We start from the raw sequence: 20735 nt of genomic DNA, 5'->3' as shown, positions 1-20735 counted from the left end.
AGTGAAAATTTTGTGTGGCAGGCTTCTATCTATCTATCTATAGCCCGACGCCCTAATCCCGCAAAGGGTGGCCGCAGACAAAACGCCTCCAAGTCACTCTGTCACCCACCATTTGACTCCCCTCCCCCCAACTCACCCCCCCCTCCCTCACATACCTCTCAACTCCATCCCTCCACCTCATCCTCGGTCTACCCCTCCCTCTCCCTCCCTCCACCTCACCTACATACACCCTCTTAGTCAGTCTTTCATTCTCCATCCTCTCCACATGTCCAAACCACCTCAGTGTATTTCTCCTAATCTTTTCAACCACATCCACATCTACCCCACAACGTTCCTTCACTTCTTCATTCGTCAACCTGTCCCTCCATGTCACTCCACATGCTCCTCTCAAGTAACTCATTTCCACTGCTCTCACTCTTGACTTGTTCCCCTCTTGCAAGGTCCACGCCTCGCTTCCATACGTCAGGGTAGGGATCACAATACCATCATGCAGTGACTTCTTAACTTCCATACTCACCTCCCTATTTCTCATCACTGCTTTCAGTGTGCCAACAACCTTCCTTCCCTGCTGTACCCTTTCACGTACTTCATCCCCCAAAGTTCCATCCTTACTCATCACACTACCCAAGTACTTGAATGCACTCACATTCTCCATATCCTCACCATCCAACCTCACTGCACACTCTGTGACTTCATTCCTCTCAAACACCATAACTTTACTTTTGTTTACATTAACTTTCAGCTTCCTCCTCCTACACACTGTCCCAAATTCATTCACCAAACCTTGCAACTCCCATTCATCTTCACTCAACAATACTGTATCATCAGCAAACAGCAACACCGGAAGCTTCCAAATCTCACCCTCATTCATTAGGGCCACCCCCACATCCACTGCCCTACCTTGTACCTCCTTTACGACCCCATCCATATATATATTAAACAGCCATGGAGACATTACACACCCCTGTTTCAGTCCCACATTGAGATCAAAGAACTCACTCAGCTCACCATCCACTCGCACCGTAGCCCTAGCTCCCTCGTACATACTCTTCACAGCACTCAACAATTTCCCCTCCACTCCGTATATTCTTAATACCTTCCACATACCTTTCCTATCTATTCTGTCATAAGCTTTCTCCAAGTCCATGAAGGCAGCGTACACTTTCCTTCCCTTCTCTAGATACTTCTCCACTAAACATCTTAGAACAAATATCTGATCTACACACCCTTTTCCCTTCCTAAATCCCCCTTGTTCTTCTCCAACTAGCTCCTCTGTCATATGCCTAACCCTATCAATGAGTATTCTACCATATATTTTACCAGTCACACTAAGAAGGCAAATACCCCTATGGTTACCACATACTTCTCTCTCCCCTTTTCCTTTGTACAGAGGAACAATTATACCTGATTTCCAGTCCTCTGGAACCCTTCCCTCTTCCCAAGCCAATCTACACAACTTCCATATCCACTCCACAACAATCTCACCCCCATACCTAAGCATTTCACCACACACTCCATCAATTCCTGGGGCCTTTCCCAGCTTAATCTTCTTCATCGCTTCCACTACTTCCGACCTACTGATCTCTTCCTCCCTCCTCTCATCTCTTCTTCTCCCAGCCATTCCCCAACCACTTATACTCACACTGCTCTCACTCTCTACATTCAACAAATCCTCAAAGTGCTCCTTCCATCTCCTCAATTTCTCTCTCTTCTCCACCAACAATCTATTATTCCTATCTTTCACTCCCCTACTATTTCCCCTTTCACACTGCCTTACTTTCTTTACCTCCTTCCAAAACAATTTCTTACTCTCCCTCCATTTCACACTCAGATTCCTCCCAAACTCTTCATCCACTTTCTTCTTACTCTCCTTCACCAGTCTCTTAACCTCCCTTCTCCTGCTCACATATACCTCTCTCTTCTCTCTCTCATCTTCTCCCCTTCCTCTACTCGCCAACCATTCACCATATGCCTTCTTCTTTTGTTCCACAGCTCGTTTCACCTCATCATTCCACCATGCTGTCCCTTGCACACCCTTGCATCTCCTCCTCACTCCACAAACCGCCTCACACGCTGCGCTTATCTCTTCCGTGAATATCTTACTGTTTCATTTTTATTGGTGTATGCTCCACAGTCTGGCTTGAATAATGTAGAAAGAGAGAGAGAGAGAGTCTGAGACAACTTGATATATGTATGTAAGTGGCATGGGGGATGATGAGATTGTAGTTTTTGGAGGGGACTTAAGTGGTCATGTAGGTGAAGCTGCTCTGGGATATGAAAGGGTATATGAGGGATGCACATATGGTATGAGGAATGTGGAGGAAGGGGAAGGGATACTTGAATTTGGGAAGACATTGAACATGATTTGTGTAACATGCATCTCTGGGAATGAGAAAGAAGGATGATTATATATGAGTTTGGGAGAAACAGTAGCCAGATTGACTATTTCCTGGTCAGGAGAGCTGATAGAAGGTTGGTGAGGGATGCTAAAGTTATAGGGAGTGAAAAGTGTGCAGCAACACAAATCACTGGCACATGACTTGGTGCTTATGGAGTAGGTAGTGAAGGAGACCTGTGCACCTACGGGGAATATATGAAAGTTGAAAAACCAGGCAGTAAGGGATGTCTTCAATAATGAGATGAGTAGTGGTGGCTGAACAGGAAGTGATTGACAGAAGTGTTTTGAACAGTACAGAGCTCTCAAGAACAATCTCCTGTGAGTTACTGATTCAGAGTGGGGTCAGTCAAGGTGACTCCCAAGAAGTGAAGTAACATGGTGGTGGGATGAGGTTGTAGAAACTGCAGTAAAGGAGAAAAGAAGACTTTTTGGGAATGGAAAAGGGGTAGTAAGAAGGAGGAATGCTTGGCTGCCAAGCATAGGGCTAGAAAAGAGGTATATAGGGCAAAATATGTGTCTCAAGGACTTTTATGGGATAACCTAAACAGTGTTGAAAGGAAGAATTTGATGTTTAATGTGGCAGATCAGATGAAGGGGGAAAGCAGAGATATCATAGGTGTGCAGTGTTTGAAGAATGATGAGGGAAAGGTAGTGGTGAACAGTGATGATAATTAAAGATGCCTGGAGAGAGCATAATAACTGGTTGCTGAATGTGGAGTCTGACTGAAACAGGGAAGGTTTAGAGTGTTTGGCCCTCGGCCTTTGAGCCATGCTGCTACTGTGAGCAGGGCAATTGGCAGGATGCAGCTGGGGAAGGTGGCAAGTGTGTCTGGGTTGACTGCTGAAATGTTGAAAACCCTCAGGGGATATAGGAGTGAGGTTAGTCACTGACTTGATAAATGCAATTATATATGAGTGTGTTGTCCCGGATGATAGGCTGAAGAGTGTAATTGCAAGTTTATACATGGGGAAGGGTGATGCCCTGGAAAGAGGAAAAAATAGAGGCATAAAGCTTTTGGATGGAGAGAGTTCTAGAAGGTATGATTAGAGAAAGTGTGAATATTGATGAGATGCAGTTTGGTTTTCTGCCAGGCAAGGGACCACTGTTATTCATTGTTCGACAGCATCAGGAAAAATATTTAAGAAAGAAAAGGGATCTGTACTTTGTTTTGTCGATTTGGAGAAGGCTTTTGACAGAGTCCCTGAGGAGGTGGTGAAGTGGGCAATGAGAAAGCTTGAGATCAAGTAGTGGCTGGTTAAAGCGATTATGGCTAAGTATGTGGGTGCTCACAGCCAGGTGAGAGTGAATGAAGATTTGAGTGATGAGTTTTCTGTGAATGTTGGTGTGCATCAGGGGTCAGTCTTAAGCCCCTTATTGTTTACCATGGTGCTTTAACCCCTAAACCGCGGGGCTGTTTTGGCACTCCTTGCGTGTCCTGCGGGGGTATTCGCACTCCGACAGACTTTGTAAAATTATTTGCCAAAAATCAGTTATTAGTCCTAGAATATTATAATTGCATATGCATATGGCACATATGTTTAGCTTTCTCCTGGGATGTTTGTTGAGCCTTCGTCGAGTACCGTAGGACTTGTGGAGACTTCTGAAGTTGAGTAATGAAGTCTCCACTTTACACTTCCCGACACCCCATAATATGATTAGCACAGCCTGATCTTATCACTAGAAACACTATTCTGTGATTGTCAAATAGTTCGGAATCCATACTCAAAAAAAAAAAAAAAAAAAAAACACTGAAAGCAATGAAAATTACGAGCGCATACCAGCTTCCCACTTGCGCTCGTTTGCCGCTGGTATTCTGTCATGTATTATTCATAAAAACACTCACACTTTATATTTCTATTACTATATAACACTTATATATATCTGCAGTCTTTATCCATAAGTTTCCTTCAGTAATAGTAGTTTATTGTCACTGTAGGCATTCAATTTCTCTTTCAGTAAAATATGTAGTATTCACTTTCTCGTTCTGTATACTAGCGTTGAGAGCGAATCTGTCACTTTCACTCTCACTTTCATAACTCATAGTATTCATACATGCTAGAGTGAAACTTTCACTTTCATTACTCCTAGTATATATACTGTACTTGTATTCTTATATTACTACTCATTTACATTTCTATTTACATTCTCTATTTTACCCCTTGGGGTAAGGTTTTTTTCAAGAATACTCCCCCAGTATCCCTGCTTGTCATAAAAGGTGACTAAAAGGGTTGGCGGAGGGTTAGTGCCCATCCCTGGAAAACAACTAACTATACTCAGTTTTTTTTATTGAGGCGAAGATGCACTTGACAGATTGGTGATGACTGGCTGAATGCAACATTGCTTCATAATCTCTTTATTATTAATTGAAAACATATATCTGATGGAGAAATTTGGGTTAGTAAATGTTATTCGGACATGTTGCATTTAGCCAATCGTCACCCACCGATCAAGTGCATCTTCGCCTCAATAAAAAAAACTGAGTAAAAGACAAACAAGAAGCCTCAGACAAGGATTAACCAAACGATGACGACCCAGGACCGGACAAAGGACTTGGTAATGGCAACATGGAATGTAAGAGGAGTGAATGATGAGGTGAAAGAGAGAGAGATTGTCCAGGTGCTTGAGGGTGCGAAAGTGGATGTATGTGGAATAACTAAAACAAAATGGAGAGGAGAAAGTGTGAGAGAATGGGAGTATGGATGGGGTATATATGCAGGAGTAGGTGAGAATGAGAGGGCAAAGGAAGGAGTATGTATAGTTGTGAGTAAAAGATGGAAGAAGAGCACAAGACAGTATGGATCACTTGGGTCAAGGATTGTGTGGGTAAGGTTGAATGTTGGAATACAAATGTAGGCGATTGTGTGTGTGTATGCGCCAACACAACATCGTGCTAGCAGAGTGAGAGAAGAGTTCTGGACAAATGTGGAAGTGTGCATGGAAAAGTGTGGAAGGAATGAGAGCGTGTTTATGATCAGTGATATGAATGGTAAAGTAGGGAATGTGAAGGTGGATGGAATAGTTGGTGAGTGGGGTGTGCCTGCTGAGATAGATGAGAATGGCAGTGAGTTAGTGGACATTTGTGCTGGGAGGGGGTTGGTGATAGCCAATACCCTCTTCAGGCATAAAATGATCCACAGGTATACATGGCGAGTGATGAGAAGGGTGGGTGGTGAAATGAATGAAAAGAAGGCAATGATTGATCATGTGTGTGTGGATGAAAGGATGCGAAGATGTGTAATGGATGCAAGAGCTTATAGAGGTTGGGGGAGTGGACTTTCTGACCACTACTTGGTGGTGGCCAGAATTAAGATCCAAGTAAGATGGAGAAATAGAAGGGAAAGGCGAGAGGAAGGAGTAGTTGCAAGGAGAGTGGAAAGGTTACAAGACGATGAGAAAAAGGCAGAGTATAAGAAAGAAGTGGAGGAACGATTGGGCAAATATGAATTGGAGCAGATGGGGGACGTGGAAGGTGTGTGCAGGATATTTACAGAAGAAATATGTGCAGCATGTGATGTGGTGTGTGGGAGGAAGAGAAGACGGAGGGAGATGCAAGGAACAGCGTGGTGGACTGAAGAGGTGAGACAGGCTGTGGCACAAAAGAAGAAAGCATACAATGAATGGATGAGAAATAAGGGTGTGGAAGAAGTTGAGAGGCGGAAGAGAGAGTTATATGTAGAAAGAAAGAGAGAGGTGAAAAGATTAGTAAGAGAGAGTAAGAAGAGAGTGGATGAGGAATTTGGAAGGAATTTGAGTGAAAAGTGGAGGGACTTTAAGAAAATGTTCTGGAAAGAGGTGAAGAGAGTAAGACAGGGTGGAAGTGAGGTTAGCAGGGGAGTGAATGATAAAAATGGTAGATTATTAGTGGAGAAGGGAGAAAAAGTGAGCAGATGGAGAGAACACTTTAAGGAATTGTTGAACATAAAGGATGGAAGTAATGCGAGTATAAGTGGCTAGGGAGTGGCTGGGAGAAGGAGGGAGGATAGAAGTTGTGGAAGCAATGAAGAAAGTTAAACTGGGGTAAGCCCCACGAATTGATGGAGTGTGTGGTGAATTGCTGAAGCATGGGGGAGAGATTGTAGTAGAATGGATGTGGAAGATGTGTAGATTGGCATGGGAGGAAGGTAGAGTCCTGGAGGATTGGAAGTCAGGTATAATTATTCCCTTGTACAAAGGAAAAGGGGAAAAAGAAGTGTGTGGTAATCATAGGGGCATTTGTCTTCTTAGTATAATAGGAAAAATGTATGGTAGGATACTTACTGAGAGAGTTAGAGAAAGAACAGAGGAATTAGTTGGAGAAGAACAGGGAGGCTTTGTGGAGGGAAGAGGTTGTGTAGATCAGATATTCATTCTTAGATCTTTAGTGGAAAAGTTTCTAGTGAAGGGAAAGAAGTTGTATGCGACTTTCATGGATTTGGAGAAAGCATATGACAGGGTGGATAGACAAGCATTGTGGAAAGTATTAAGAATATATGGAGTAGATGGGAAGTTGTTGAATGCTGTGAAGAGTATGTATGATGGTGCTAAGGCTGCAGTGCGTGTGGATGGTGAACTAAGTGAATTTTTTTCTTTGAAGGTTGGGTTGAAACAGGGATGTGTCATGTCTCCATGGTTGTTCAATCTGTACATGGATGGGGTAATAAAAGAGGTACAAGGTAGGGTAGTGGATGTTGGAGTGGCCCTGGTGAGAGAGGATAGTGTTTGGAAACTCCCTGTACTGTTGTTTGCAGATGATACTGTCTTGTTGAATGAAGACGAAGGGGAGCTGCAAGGCTTGGTGGATGAGTTTGAGAGAGTGTGTAAGAAACGAAATCTACAGGTGAATGTAGGGAAGGGTAAAGTGATGGTCTTTGAAAAAGGTGAAGTCAGTGAATGTACAGCGAGGTTGGATGGTGAGGAATTGGAAAATGTGAGTACTTTTAAGTACTTGAGTAGTGTGATGAGTAAGGATGGAGGTTTGGAAGGTGAAGTGCTTGAAAGGGTACAGCAGGGAAGAAAGGTTGCTGGTTCTTTGAAAGCAGTGATAAGAAACAGGGAAGTGAGCATGGAAGTGAAAAAGTTACTACATGACAGTATTGTGATACCAACTCTAACATATGGAAGTGAAGCTTGGACGTTGTTGGAAAGACACAATTCAAGAGTGAGAGCAGTGGAAATGAGTTATTTAAGAAGAGCCTGTGGAGTCACATGGAGAGACAGGCTGACGAATGAGGATATAAAGGAGCGTTGTGGTGTGGATGTGGATGTGATAGGAAGCGTTAGGAGGAACACACTGAGGTGGTTTGACCATGTGGAGAGGATGGAGGGTGAAAGACTGACGAAGAGAGTGTATGTGAGTGAGGTGGAGGGGGGAAGAGGGAGGGGGAGGCCAAGGATGAGATGGAGGGATGGGGTGGAGAGGTATATGAGAGAGGGGGGTGTGAGTTGGGAGCAGGGCAGTGAAATGGCGGGGAACAAGGTGACGTGGAGGCGTTTTGTTTGTGGCCACCCCAAACGGGATTGAGACGTCTGGCAATAGATAGATAGATAGACATTTCTATTTTATTTACACTGTGTTATGCACTGTCACTTGCAGTAACTTATAAAACTTTTTTCCACTGTTCACTTATATTTACATTCATTGCTTTCACTTGCTGTTTACACATTATTTACATTTCCTCTTGCACCGTTTTACTCACCAGAAAGATCGTAGTCACTGTCCATCATTTTCATTGATAAATTAGCCAGTTCACGTTCCACAGGAGTCACTTAGCCCTTTATCCCTTTCCACATGAGGTTTAGTACGGGTAGAGGTCACAGGGCCCTTTGCATGGGGCTAAAAAGCGTCGAATCCGACGTTGTTTCACCTTGAAAGACGACAGTAAACTGAATGCTGTGGTGGCCTAGGGGCAGTGAAAGGCTGCCAATGTCAGCATGGTGACAGCTGCTAATATAAGCACTATGAAATGACTGGCAGGAAATCTAGACAATACATAATAATTAGGTAGTTCTAGGTGAATGTAAATATCACTTAGGCTTCTCCCTTCCTTTCTTATATATATTTTTATTACGAGAATAGATTATCCGGCATATTTCAAGGGGAAATAAACAGGGAAAATTAGCGAACAAGTGCACGTGAGGTGTTGTCAGGTGATAATTGGCCAATTCCAGGTGTATGGTACTATCACTTACCTTATTTCTTTTTTGTATATATTATTTTGTATAAGAATAGGGCATAGGGCTTATTTCAGTGGATGAAATCAGTGGAAAATTCCAGGGAAGATTTACTTAGCGCAGCACAGCCGGGCAGGCGAGAGGAGAGGGTAATGGAGGGGAGGTAGGGAAGGGAGTCAAGAAAGGGGAGAAATGGCTAAATTGTCAACAGTGGATGCGAGTACAGATGAGATTAGGAGTGCTGACTAGTGTTGGACATTGGCAGTACTGATAGATGATACATGCCACTACTTGAAAGCCTGGGCGAATTCAAAATAACACTGAATCACAAAAGTGATGTCCCGCAGTATGATCCCTTGCTCCCAAGCATCACGAAAGTGACGCCCCACGGTTAAGGGGTTAAGCCTTCTCATGTGACTTCAGAAATGGTCCCCCATGGGCGGTGTAATTTGGTGTTGATTGCAGAGAATAAAAGGGAGGTGGAGGAAATATGTAGGAAGTGGGGAGATGGTATGAGGCACAAGGGCTTGAGAGTAAACGCAGATAAAACAAAGGTGATGGTATCAAGGGTTGGTGGCAATACTGTCAAAGAAGAGGAAGAGTGGTTTACCACAAGGGCATGAGAAGTAATTCCATCTTGTGCAGTGTTTGTGATAGATGAGTGAATAGGAGATGTAGTGGTATTAGAGGAAGACTGTAAGATAATGCTGATTTTGTGTGTGCAGTGTATAAGGGAGAGCATGTGAAGATTGTCAGGCGTGATAGGATTAATCTTGCTGGTGAGTCTCTTCAGTGTTACATGGGAGACATGTTATATGCTGGAGGTGGGGCTGGAGCTAGCTCTGTGGCTAGAGTGAGGAGTAGTTGCAAGAAGTTCAGGGAGCTGTTACCTCTCCTGACATTGAGAGGGTTCTCCCTCTGTGCTTAGGGATCATTTTATGCATCACGTGTTAGGAGTGTAATGCTGTATGGTAGTGAGACCTTGGCAATAAAGGAAGAGGATATTTGCAGGCTCAAACATGCAGGAGTGATAATGACTAGGTGGATGTATGTACACCCTCACAAAAATTATTCGGCACTCTTACAGCATGTATCATTCTGAAACGTGGATGAAGCATTGTGATATATGGGACATCCTGTAATTATAAATGCAAATATTATCATTGGTAATTATTTGAACTCAGAATTGCAAAAAGATGCACTTACTGGGTAGTATATGTTTTGAGGCACCACATTTATATACTCATGTGTGTCTGCAGAACTTGCTCATTTTCACAACCATCGTATCCAAAGTTGCCGAATAATTTTTGTGCTGGTGTACAGTGCATCCATGATTGCAAGGTCTGGGGAGGCTAGGTTTATGAAGGAAGAGTCAAGAGGAAGGATGGGACTGGAGCATATTGGTGTTGTGGTGAGGAGAGGTGGATTGAGATGATTTGGGCATGTGGAGAGAATGGAGGATGACAATTGGGTGCAGAAAGTGAGAGGTGTGAACGTTGGGGGCAGGATAGCAGGAGGAATACCAATAAAGCCCTGGGACGAGGTCATAGAGTATGACCTCAGAGATAAGGGACTGAATAGGGAGGTTGCCAGAGATCGAACAGCATGGAGAGCCACCATTAAGTGACCAAGGCCGATGCATGCAAGCATGTTGGAGCCTCTTATAAACAAAACGAAACAAGGCATGGACAGCCATTCCGAGAGTGTGGGCCAAATTATGATTTTAACATCAAGTGGCAGGCCAGTGTCCTTAGGAATGATTCTAGAGATAGTATTACTTTCAACTAGATGTATGTTAATGTACTTACGATCTGTTATATTAACATAAGAAATATCATTATAAATAATGTTAAATTGTTGGAAATATGTACTTTATTACTAAAGGTTTTTATTTGCAAAATGGCAGCTTGTAAAAGATACCCTTCCTTGCTTTGTGAAATGAATATCCTTGCTACAATATCATTCTTTATACTTTACCCAACATTCATTTTAAAGTAAAAAAGAATGAAGCTGTGCATTGTCAGCTTCAACTAACATTACTTATTTTAGAGACAGACAGACAGACAGACAGACAGACAGACACATGAGTTGGATGACTTTGACAAACCAGTCAGAACTCTGAGGCAACACTGATATTATTTTCTGCAAATGCAGTGGTTTGGGTATTTATCACTGAATAATTTAGAGGTAAATTTATTCAGCTTCATACCAGATGCACTTGTAATAACTTAAAGGGTTAAATCTGGTTCATCAGTATTAAAAATGTTCTGTTGCTTACATTTTATCTGAGCTGCAAGCAAAATTCAGAGTTATCACACATTTTGGTGGGTTGTATGAAGGGTGCATTTGGGCTACAGGTTGCCAGTGTCTGATAGCAGCCATCAACCAGAACACTTTTCCCACCCAAGGTTGAGGTGAGGATAATTTTAATGTGCAGGAAAAAATACTGGGAGGAAGGAGAGAAAGAGGGGGAGACCAAGGATGAAGTGGAGGGATAAAGTGGAGATATACAGTATATGAGAGAGGGAGTGTGTGTGAGTTGGAGTAAGGACAACCAAAGAGCCGATCGCAGTGTGATGTGGAGGTGATATATTTGTAGCCACCCCTTAAGGCATCTGGCAGTAGTTAGACTGACAGGTAGATAGGAAGGTATGAAACCAGACCCCAGACCCCATGGTCCATCACCAGCCATTCAGCCAGTCATACTAGAAGACATGGTTTATCTACCCAGCATGAAAATGTAAATTAAATGCTATGAATTTTTATATATTAATGTCATATAATTCCCCTTATTTCTCTACATTAGTAAGGCAGAAGTGTCAAGGTGTGAGGAGCAAAGGGAGGAGTTGCAGGGGAAGCTGCAAGGGGCTCAAGAGGAAATGCAACAACTACGGCAGGAACACGCACTTGCCCAAAAGATACTCCAGGACAAGGTGGGTATTGACTGAAAATGGTTTTCAGTTTTAGAAAAGATCAAGATTGAATAGTTAAAGTGTTTTAAAAATGTGTTATGATGGACTGCAAACACCAGTACAAAATATTGGTTTGTGATTAGAAACGGATTATAGGGTCCATGCTACTGTAATTTTATTTGTAAAATTATTAATTTATTGAGTTCTTCAGCAATTTAAGACTGAAGTGATTGCATGGAAATAATAAAAGTGTAATATCTGTGATATCTGTCTGTCTGGTGATAGCCAGATACTATAATGCTGTAAGGGATGTCCATAGACAAATCACCTCCATGTCACCTTGTCCTCTCCCATCCAACTCACACACCCCTCTCCCATATACAGCATCTTCACCTATCTCTTGAACTCATCCTTGATCTCCCTTCCCCTTTCACCTCTCCACCTCACTCACATACACTTTTCTAGTCAGCTTCTCATTCTCCATCCTCTCCACATGGCCAAACCATCTCAGAGTATTATTCCAAATGCTTTCCATCACATCCACGTAAGCACCATAGCACTCCTTCACATCCATACTTATCTGACTGTCTCCATGTAAACCACTCACTCCTCTCAAATAACTTATTTCTACTGCACTCACTCTTGACTTGTATCCTTACAACAGGGTCCAAGCTTCAATTCTGTTCATTAGAATAGGGATCACAATACCATCATGCTGCAGCATTATTTTTTTTACCTCGATATCCTCCTTCCTGTTCCTCATCACTGTTTTCAGTGAACCAGCAAGCTCTCATTCCTGCTGTATCCTTTCATGCACTTCATCCTCCAAAGTTCTATCCTTACTCATCACACTACCTAAATTCCTGAAGGCATGCATATTCTTCATTTCCTGACCATTCAACCTCACCATGCATTTTGGGACTTAATTTCTCTCAAAGGTCATAACTGTACTCTTAATTGCAGTAGAACCTCAGTTTACACAGGAGCAATTTGTGCTAAACAGTTTTGTTTGGAAGCATAAACCCTGACCCAGCCTAGAAAAAAAAAAAAAAAAATGAGGAAATCTGAGAAGTTGGCCCTTGTATATGGCCTGAAGGTTAACTTGCAAATGCCTCCAGCAGCAAACCCTCAAGCAATAACAATAAAACAATTTTTAATACAGTAGGACATCGATATAACTTGAAATAGGTTCTAAAGGAACTCACTTTAAATCATTCTTGCATTAAATTGAAGTACTGTTTGTTCATCATCATCATCATCATCATCATCATCATCATCACCTAATCCTGTGTAGCCCCACGAGGAATGTAGGAGCCTGGAGCTAGGCAGGTTGGTTCTGACATTTAAGATGACCAGCCTCGCACATCCCTGAGTGGCATTACATGAGCAGTAAACCCAACCATCCCTTGGATATAAACCTGCACAGGCTCAATCTAATTGGAGTGCCTAAATTATCCACTAAACCACCAGGTGCCATAATTTGATTTTATGGTTACCACCCGGTGTATTGAGTGGTTTCTTGGTGTACAATAAACCATTTGCCTTGCCACTTGGTGTACAGTCACCCATAGACAGAAGGAAGAGGAAATAATGAAGAAAAAAAGGCAGTAGAGGAAGGAAGGAAAGAAGGAAGGGAAAGAGGAAAGGGCAGTCACTTGAAAGCAGCACTACATCAAGTGAGTGGATGGTGAGTGCCTCCACCTGACACAAAAAAGTATTGTTTCAATGGGATAAATTAGTTTGGTACTTAAGAAAGGCACAAAATACTACAGATACCTGGTACATTTTTTGACACAAAAATGTGGGAGTGATTGATCAAGCACCCCCTGAAAACAGTTCTAGCTGCTGTGTACTGTGTGGTTCAGGTTGGCCTACATTGGTCCTATATAACAGAGAGTTGCCTACCCTCCCTGGCCGTCCTACACAAAATTCCACCATCAGACCATGTAGACGCATGCTCGTCTCACCTAGAATAAACAAAACATTTTTTTTTTTTTTTTGTAAGATTTTGCTAAAACAAATAGTCATAATTCAACATGGCTAAAACTGTAGGACATGAAATAGTATGTTTCCACTCAATCAGCTGGCTATGCACATACATGTACACATACTGTACACTGACACAATGCATGCCATCTGCCTCTTGTCTCACTCACCTCATTGCCACCACCCACAATGTAGTTTTTCTGCTGTCAACTAAGTTTTTTGTGAAAACAAATGGTCATAAATCAACACAGCTAAAAGTATGGGACGTGAAATGGTCTTTGCACTTGCTCTCTCTCACTCTCACACGCATGCACGCACGCACGTACAAACGCACGCACACACGCACGCACGCACACATGCACGCACCCACACACACACACACACACACGACAGAGCACCGCACCAAAGACTTTTATGGAAACCGTACTATCAAGGAGGAATTTGAGGCAAAATGTACTGTTGGATGCAAGATTTTCTCAGAGAAAGGGAGATGAGAACAGTACTAAGAGGAAATCACTCATCATGGAGGGAAGTGACAAGCAGAGTTCCACAGGGCTCAGTGCTGGCACCAATTATATTTTTAGTGTATATAAATGACATAGATAGTAATATTGCAAATGAAAGCAATCTAAATGTGTTTGCTGATGATGCAAACATACAAAGGAGAATTACTAAAACAGACTCTTGTAAGGAGCTACGAGAAGCATTAAATAAACACCTTGAATGGAGTACTACATGGCAAATGGAATTCAGTGTGGACAAGTGTCATGTAATCAAGTTTGGTAAAAGTAGGAAAAGACCAGATTGGGATTATAAGGTAGGAAGTAAAACCCTACACATATCAGAAAGAGAGAAGGACCTAGGAATGATTATCAATAACAGACTATCTCCAGCTAACCACATCAGTGAGAAGGTATGGAACGTGTATACACTGCTTGCAAATATGAGAATAGCATTCACATACATAAATGAAGACATGCTAAGAAAGATAACATCATTCATCAGACCAACCCTGGAGTATGCATCAATAGTCTGGAGTCCTCATCTCAAAAAACACATAGACAAGATTGAAAAAGTTCAAAGAGCTGCTACAAGATTGGTACCAAGCTTAAGGGATCTAAGCTACAGAGAAAGACTAGAAAAACTGAATCTGCCAACACTACAGGAGAGAAGGAAAGAGGAGACATGATTATGGTATATAAATGCATATCAGGGAAGGAGAAAATAGATATAAATGAATACATAACCAATGAGGACACTGCATAAAAAGAGAGGCGATAAAGACAGAAGGAAATTTAGTTTCCCAAATAGGGCAGATTGATCAGTGGAATGCACTCGTTTTGCTTTGTTTTTAAAGGCTCCAAAATGCTTGCATGCATCAGCCTTGGTCACCTAATGGCGGCTTTCCACGCTGCACGATCCATTGTGGCCTCCCGGTTCGGTCCCTTAACCTGAGGTCACACTTAATGACCCCGTCCCATGTCTTTCTCGGTCTACCCCTCATAACCCTACCCCCAATATTAACACTTCTCACCTTCCTCACCCAATTGTCAGCCCCCATCCTCTCCACATGTCCAAACCATCTCAATCTACCTCTCTTCATCACAACACTAATACACTCTAGTCCCATGCTACCTCTCAAGTCTTCCATCGTAAACCCAGCCCCCCCTGACCTTGCACACAGGGATGCACTATACATCCACCTAATCATTGACATTTCTGTACATCTGAGCTGGCGAATATCCTCCTCCTTTACTGCCCAGGTCTCACTACCATACAGCATTACACTCCTAACACATGCTGCATACAAAGAACCCTTAGCACGTAGAGAGAGCCCTCTCAATGTCAGAAGAGGCAAGAGCTCCCTGAACTTCTTCCAACCACTTCTCACCCTAGCCACAGAGCTAGCTCCAGCCCCACCTCCAGCACACAACATGTCTCCCATATAACAAAACTCCTTCACACACTCAAGAGATTCAGCAGCAAAGTTCAATCCTTTCATGCCTGATAATCTCCACCTGCTCTCCCCGACACGCTGTACATCTAAAATCAGCATTATCTCACATTCTACCTCTGATACCACTACATCTCTTGTGCACCCATTTATCACAAACACCGCACAAGATAGAAGTACTTCCAACGCCCTTGTGGCAAACTGCACATGGCCACACTCCCTCGTCTTTGACAGTACTGCCACCAACTCTAGATATCATCACTTTTGTTTTATCTGCATTTACCCTAGCCCTTGTGCCCCATGCCATCTCTTCACTTCCTAAACCTTTCCTCCGCCTCCCTTTTGTTCTCTGCAATCAACACCAAATCATCAACATACAACATCTGCCACGGGAGTCCATTTCTAAAGTCACGTGAGAGGGCTTCAAGTACCATGATAAACAACATGGGAATCAAAACTGACCCCTGATGCACACCAACATTCATGGAAAACTCATCACTCAAATCTCCATTCACTCTAACCTGGGTGCAAGCACCCACATACATAGCCATAACCACCCTAACCAGCCACTCCTCCAAGCCAAGCTTTCTCCTGGTCCACTTCACCACCTCTCAAAGGTTTCTGGCATTTTCAAATCAAGAAAAACAAAATAAAGACCCTTTCTCCTACCAATATATTTTTCCTGAAGCTGTCAAACAATGAATATGGCATCAGTGGTCCCCCTACCTGGCATAAACCCAAACTGCATCTCATCAATATTTACTCTTTCTCAAATCATACCTTCTAAAACTCTCTCCATTACCTTCATTATCTGATCTAAAAGCTTTATACCTCTATAATTTCCTCTTTCCAAGGCATCACCCTTCCCTTTATACACATTTACATTTACACTCGTCAGCCAGTCATCTGGGACAACACACTCATAAATAATCATATTTATCAGGTCAGTGACTAAACTCGCCCCTATATCTCCTGAGGCCTTCAGTATTTTGGGAGTCAAGCCAGACACACCTGCTGCCTTCCCCACCTTCATCCTGCCTATTGCCTCACTCACAGTAGCAGCATCAATCAAAGGCCAAGGGCCAAACACTGGATCTGCTGGCTCCAAACCTTCCCTGTCCCAGTCAAATTCCTCATTCAACAACCGGTTATAATGCTCTCTCCATGCATCTTTATATCCTCACTGTTCACCACTACCCTTCCTTCATCATTCTTCACACACTGCTCACCTATAATATCCTGATTATCCCTCTTCATCTGATTTGCCACCTTAAATATCATATTTTTCCTTTCCCCATGATATAGGTTATCAAGTAAAAGTCTCTGTGACTCAGACCTCAACCTGTATAACTCTTCTAGCCCTACGCTTGGCAGCCAAGTATTCCTCCTTGCTCCCACCCTTCTTCCATTCCTGGAAAAGCCTTCTTTTCTCCTGAACTGCAGCTTCTACACCCTCATCCCACCACCCAGTTACTTTATGTCTTGATGGTCCTCTTGTCCAACTGCATGTTACATCAGTAACTCTCAAGAGATTATTCTTGAGGGCTCTGCACTGTTCATTAATGCCTCTTTCTACAGCTCACTGCTCACCCATCACTCTCCTCATCTCGCTATAGAAGGCATCCCTTACTACCTGGTTTATCAGCTTCCATATTTTCATCCTAGGTACATAAGTCCTCTTTTTCATCACTCGTTCTTTAAGCACCATATCACAAATCAATAGTTTGTGCTGCTGCACACACTCCTCACTTCCTATAACTTTAACATCCCTCAATAACCTCCTATCAGCCCTCCCAACCAGAAAATAATCTATCTGACTGCTATTTCCACCAGACTCACGTAATTAACCTACTCTCTCTTTTCGTAAAATATGTGTTGCACACAATCATGTCCGTTGCCTCCCCAAACTCGAGTATCCTCTCCCCTTCAGCATTCTTTATACCATACGCACATCCCCCATGTATTCCTTCATAACCTTGTGCTGCTTCACCTACATGACCATTTAAGTCCCCTCCCAAAACCACTATCTCATCATCCCGCATACCACCTACTACACGTATTAAATCATCCCAAAATCTGTCTTTCTCTGTTTCATCCAATCCTGCGTGTGGAGTATATGCTGATATAACTGCAGCTATCTTTCTGCCGAATAGAATTTTCACTACCAATATCCTATTGCTTACTTTTATAACACTCATAACATATTCCACCCATTTGTCCTCAACCAACACACCAACACCCCCATATCTGTCTGTCCCCCCATGCCAAAACAACTTATAGCAACAGTCCTTCCCAACAATCTTTCTGGCTGATCCACCCCTGTACCGGACTTCCTGCAAACACGCCACATCCACCCACCTCCTACTGAATGCCTCAACAACTTACCCCGCTCTTCCCCTCAAACTTTCCACATTCCATGAACCCACCCTCATCCCCCCGGGTGCTTTGAGACTTATTCTTGTGTTCTGTCATAGTCAGGATTAATAAAGGGGGATAGACATACCAAAGGCCCCACTCACTGCAGAGCCCCAGGTCCAGGCAATGGATCTGGGACCCGTAGCCCACCGACTTACCAGTGGCTGTCGTAGTGGTCTCGGGGCACCCTGCCAGGACAGCTGCAGGGACACCCTCCAAGTGCGCCCTGGCACTGCAACTATCCCTCCATTATACACACACTGATAGGGTAGCCTCCTGGGGCGCTACTCCCAGGTTCAGGTCCCTCTCTATTGGGTGGAAGCGGCAGCCTGGGAACCACAATGCCCTGTACCCTCTAGCACAGGCCCGAGCCCCATCTCGCCCTGGACCCATGATCTATGCCGGCAAAACCCCCGTCACCCCCCCCCCCCAGAAATCCGTCACTAGGTAGGAGGGGCAAAGTTTTCTGGCCGCATGCCCTTGCTGCCGCCAACCCCTGTAACGTAGTGGGATATGTTGTGTGAAATATAAAGTGCATGTGGTGTAGTGCATAAGACAGAGGAAATGTTTGGGAGAGTATGCTGATCTACCCTCCATGTTATTGTCACACTGAAAAGGTCAGCAAAAGGGGATGGTTAGATAGCTAGTGAAACAGGAGCTCCAGCTCTCCCTATCACCAGCATTCCCATTCCCCACGGGAGTACCACCCTGTTCGGCCCGTGCTACAGCCTCCTGCACACCTGCCGAATGAAATAGTGTGTGCCAAAACAGTTCATAAATTTAAGATGTATGATGAAGATGATTTAAGACACGGGACAGTATGAACTTGACACATTCCTGTAAAGATACAATTAGGTAAGAACACAAACACACACACACACACACACACACACACACCGCTCGCTGGTGCAGTGGTAACGTTCTCGCTTGCCAACTGGTGGACGGGAGTTCGCGCCTCGCTCAGGTTGTGAAAAGTTTCACTGACGAAGAGGGTGGTTACTGTCCCCCTGGAGCAAGGAGACGGGTGTGTGCTTGTGTGAAGGTCACAGCCTTGCCCTTAGATCGGACTAATGAGCTCTCAGCTCCCTTCCGGGAGGGTAAAAGCTGACGATCACGACCATCAAGTGATCCTGACCGACCCGGTGAATTACACACACACACACACCACATACACACACACACACACACACATACACACACACACACATGGAAATTACGCCAAGAGGCAGGGATGGAAAATATTATAACAAGAAAAGATTTGAATGAAGAAGAAAGAGAAGTTTTAAAATCATTGAAGGAAGAAGTAAAGGAAAAAAATGATAAGAGGACAGAGGAAGAATGTAATAATTTTTTTTGGAGAGTGATGGATATGAACGTAAGGAAGTGGTATTTAAGGAAATAGAAGTGAAGGGAACTAATGGGGATGGCTGTGAAAGATCAGAAGTTGAGGAAGTGGTACAGACAGAGAGTAGGAGAGAAGAGGGTATTAAAAACGTTAAAAATAATTTGAAGGTGATATATACTAATGTTGATGGTTTCATATCGACAAGGATCGAAATTAACGATTTCTTGAGAGAACATGAACCTGATGTCATGTGCTTTGTAGAGACCAAATTAAGAGAAGATATTGATGTTCATTTGGGAGATGGTAAATACAAACTGTGGAGAAAAGACAGAAAAGAAAAAAAGGGAGGAGGAGTGATGATAGCAGTGAAGAACAACATAAATGTAGATACTGTGGAAATGGGAGAAGGCAGGGCTGAAGTGATATATATGAAATTAGAAACTGGAGAGAATGTTAAGAGAGATATGGTGGTAGTGTATGTTCCCCCAAAGACGAGAGCATGGAAGGATGATGAATACCATGAGATGTTGTCAGATATGGCTAGCTATTTACAAAAAATAACTGAGAAAAGCAATAATATAATTTTGGTGGGTGACTTTAACTGTAAAGAGGTGAACTGGGAGGAATGGTACTCGGGAGGTGGGGAGGATTCGTGGGGCAGTATGTTATTAAATATAATAATGAATAATGTGATGACGCAATGGGTCAAAGAAGAGACACGGTTTCGAGGTGAGGACACACCAGGAAGGTTAGATTTACTGTTTACCAAAGAACCCAATGTAATAGAATCATTGAAATATCTCTGTCCTTTAGGAAAAAGTGATCATGTGGTCATTGAGTTCCAGATGTTAAAAGGGAACGTTGAGCCAAGAGACGAGCTTCATAGACAGGGAAGATACAACTTTGGGAAAGCAAATTTTACAGGATTTAGAAACTTTTTTGAAAATGCGGATTGGATAAAATTTAGAGAAACAAGAGAGATACGTTGGGTCTGGTTACTACTTGGATGGGTGACTGCCTGGGAACACCAGATGCTGTTGGCATCCCTACGTGTCAAGTGGGGTTGGTGGAGGATTAGTGCCCCTCCCTGTAAAATAATTAACTCTAAGCCCTTGACCACCCCGTTTGGGATACATGGCGTCTGGCAATGGATGGATGGAAGAGGGATATAGAGGAAGTGGGATATTTTTCTAGACCTTTATAATTTGGGAGTGGAAAAATTTGTACCAAGAGTAAGAGGGAAAGAAAACAGGAAAAAGGAGTGGTTTAATAGAAGGTGTATGATAGCAAAAAAAGAGAGAGATAAGGCGTGGAACAATTTGAGAAAGAGAGGTAACAACAGAACAAAGGAAGAATATAAAAGAACAAGAAATGAATACACAAGAATATGTAGAGAAGAAGAAAGGAATTTTGAAAAAGGTATAATAGACAAATGCAAGGATGAACCCAAACTGTTTTATAGATTTGTTAATGGCAAACTGAAACAAAAGGAAGGAATCACCAAAATGAAAGTAGAAGGAGAGGTCTATAAGGATGCGGCAATGCAAGCAGAAATAATGAACAAACGTTTCCAG

At 43.0% G+C, this 20735-nt stretch overlaps 1 protein-coding gene across 1 annotated transcript in view; it reads left to right on the top strand.

Moving 5' to 3' along the window:
* The window catches only part of LOC145401057 (uncharacterized), a 601394-nt gene that overhangs the window by 346912 nt on the left and 233747 nt on the right, over positions 1 to 20735 (top strand). Inside the window, exon 9 of the mRNA XM_080273430.1 lies at positions 11356 to 11482. Coding sequence (XP_080129556.1) covers positions 11356 to 11482 — 127 coding nt within the window. The remainder of the gene's footprint in view (positions 1 to 11355; positions 11483 to 20735) is intronic.

This window comes from Coenobita brevimanus, chromosome 54 (assembly GCF_032717465.1).
Source record: "Coenobita brevimanus isolate Jiangsu-jjx chromosome 54, ASM3271746v2, whole genome shotgun sequence".
Lineage (NCBI taxonomy): Eukaryota > Metazoa > Arthropoda > Malacostraca > Decapoda > Coenobitidae > Coenobita > Coenobita brevimanus.
The sequence above is the reverse complement of the archived record's forward strand: the minus strand, read 5'-3'. Positions and strand labels throughout refer to the sequence as shown.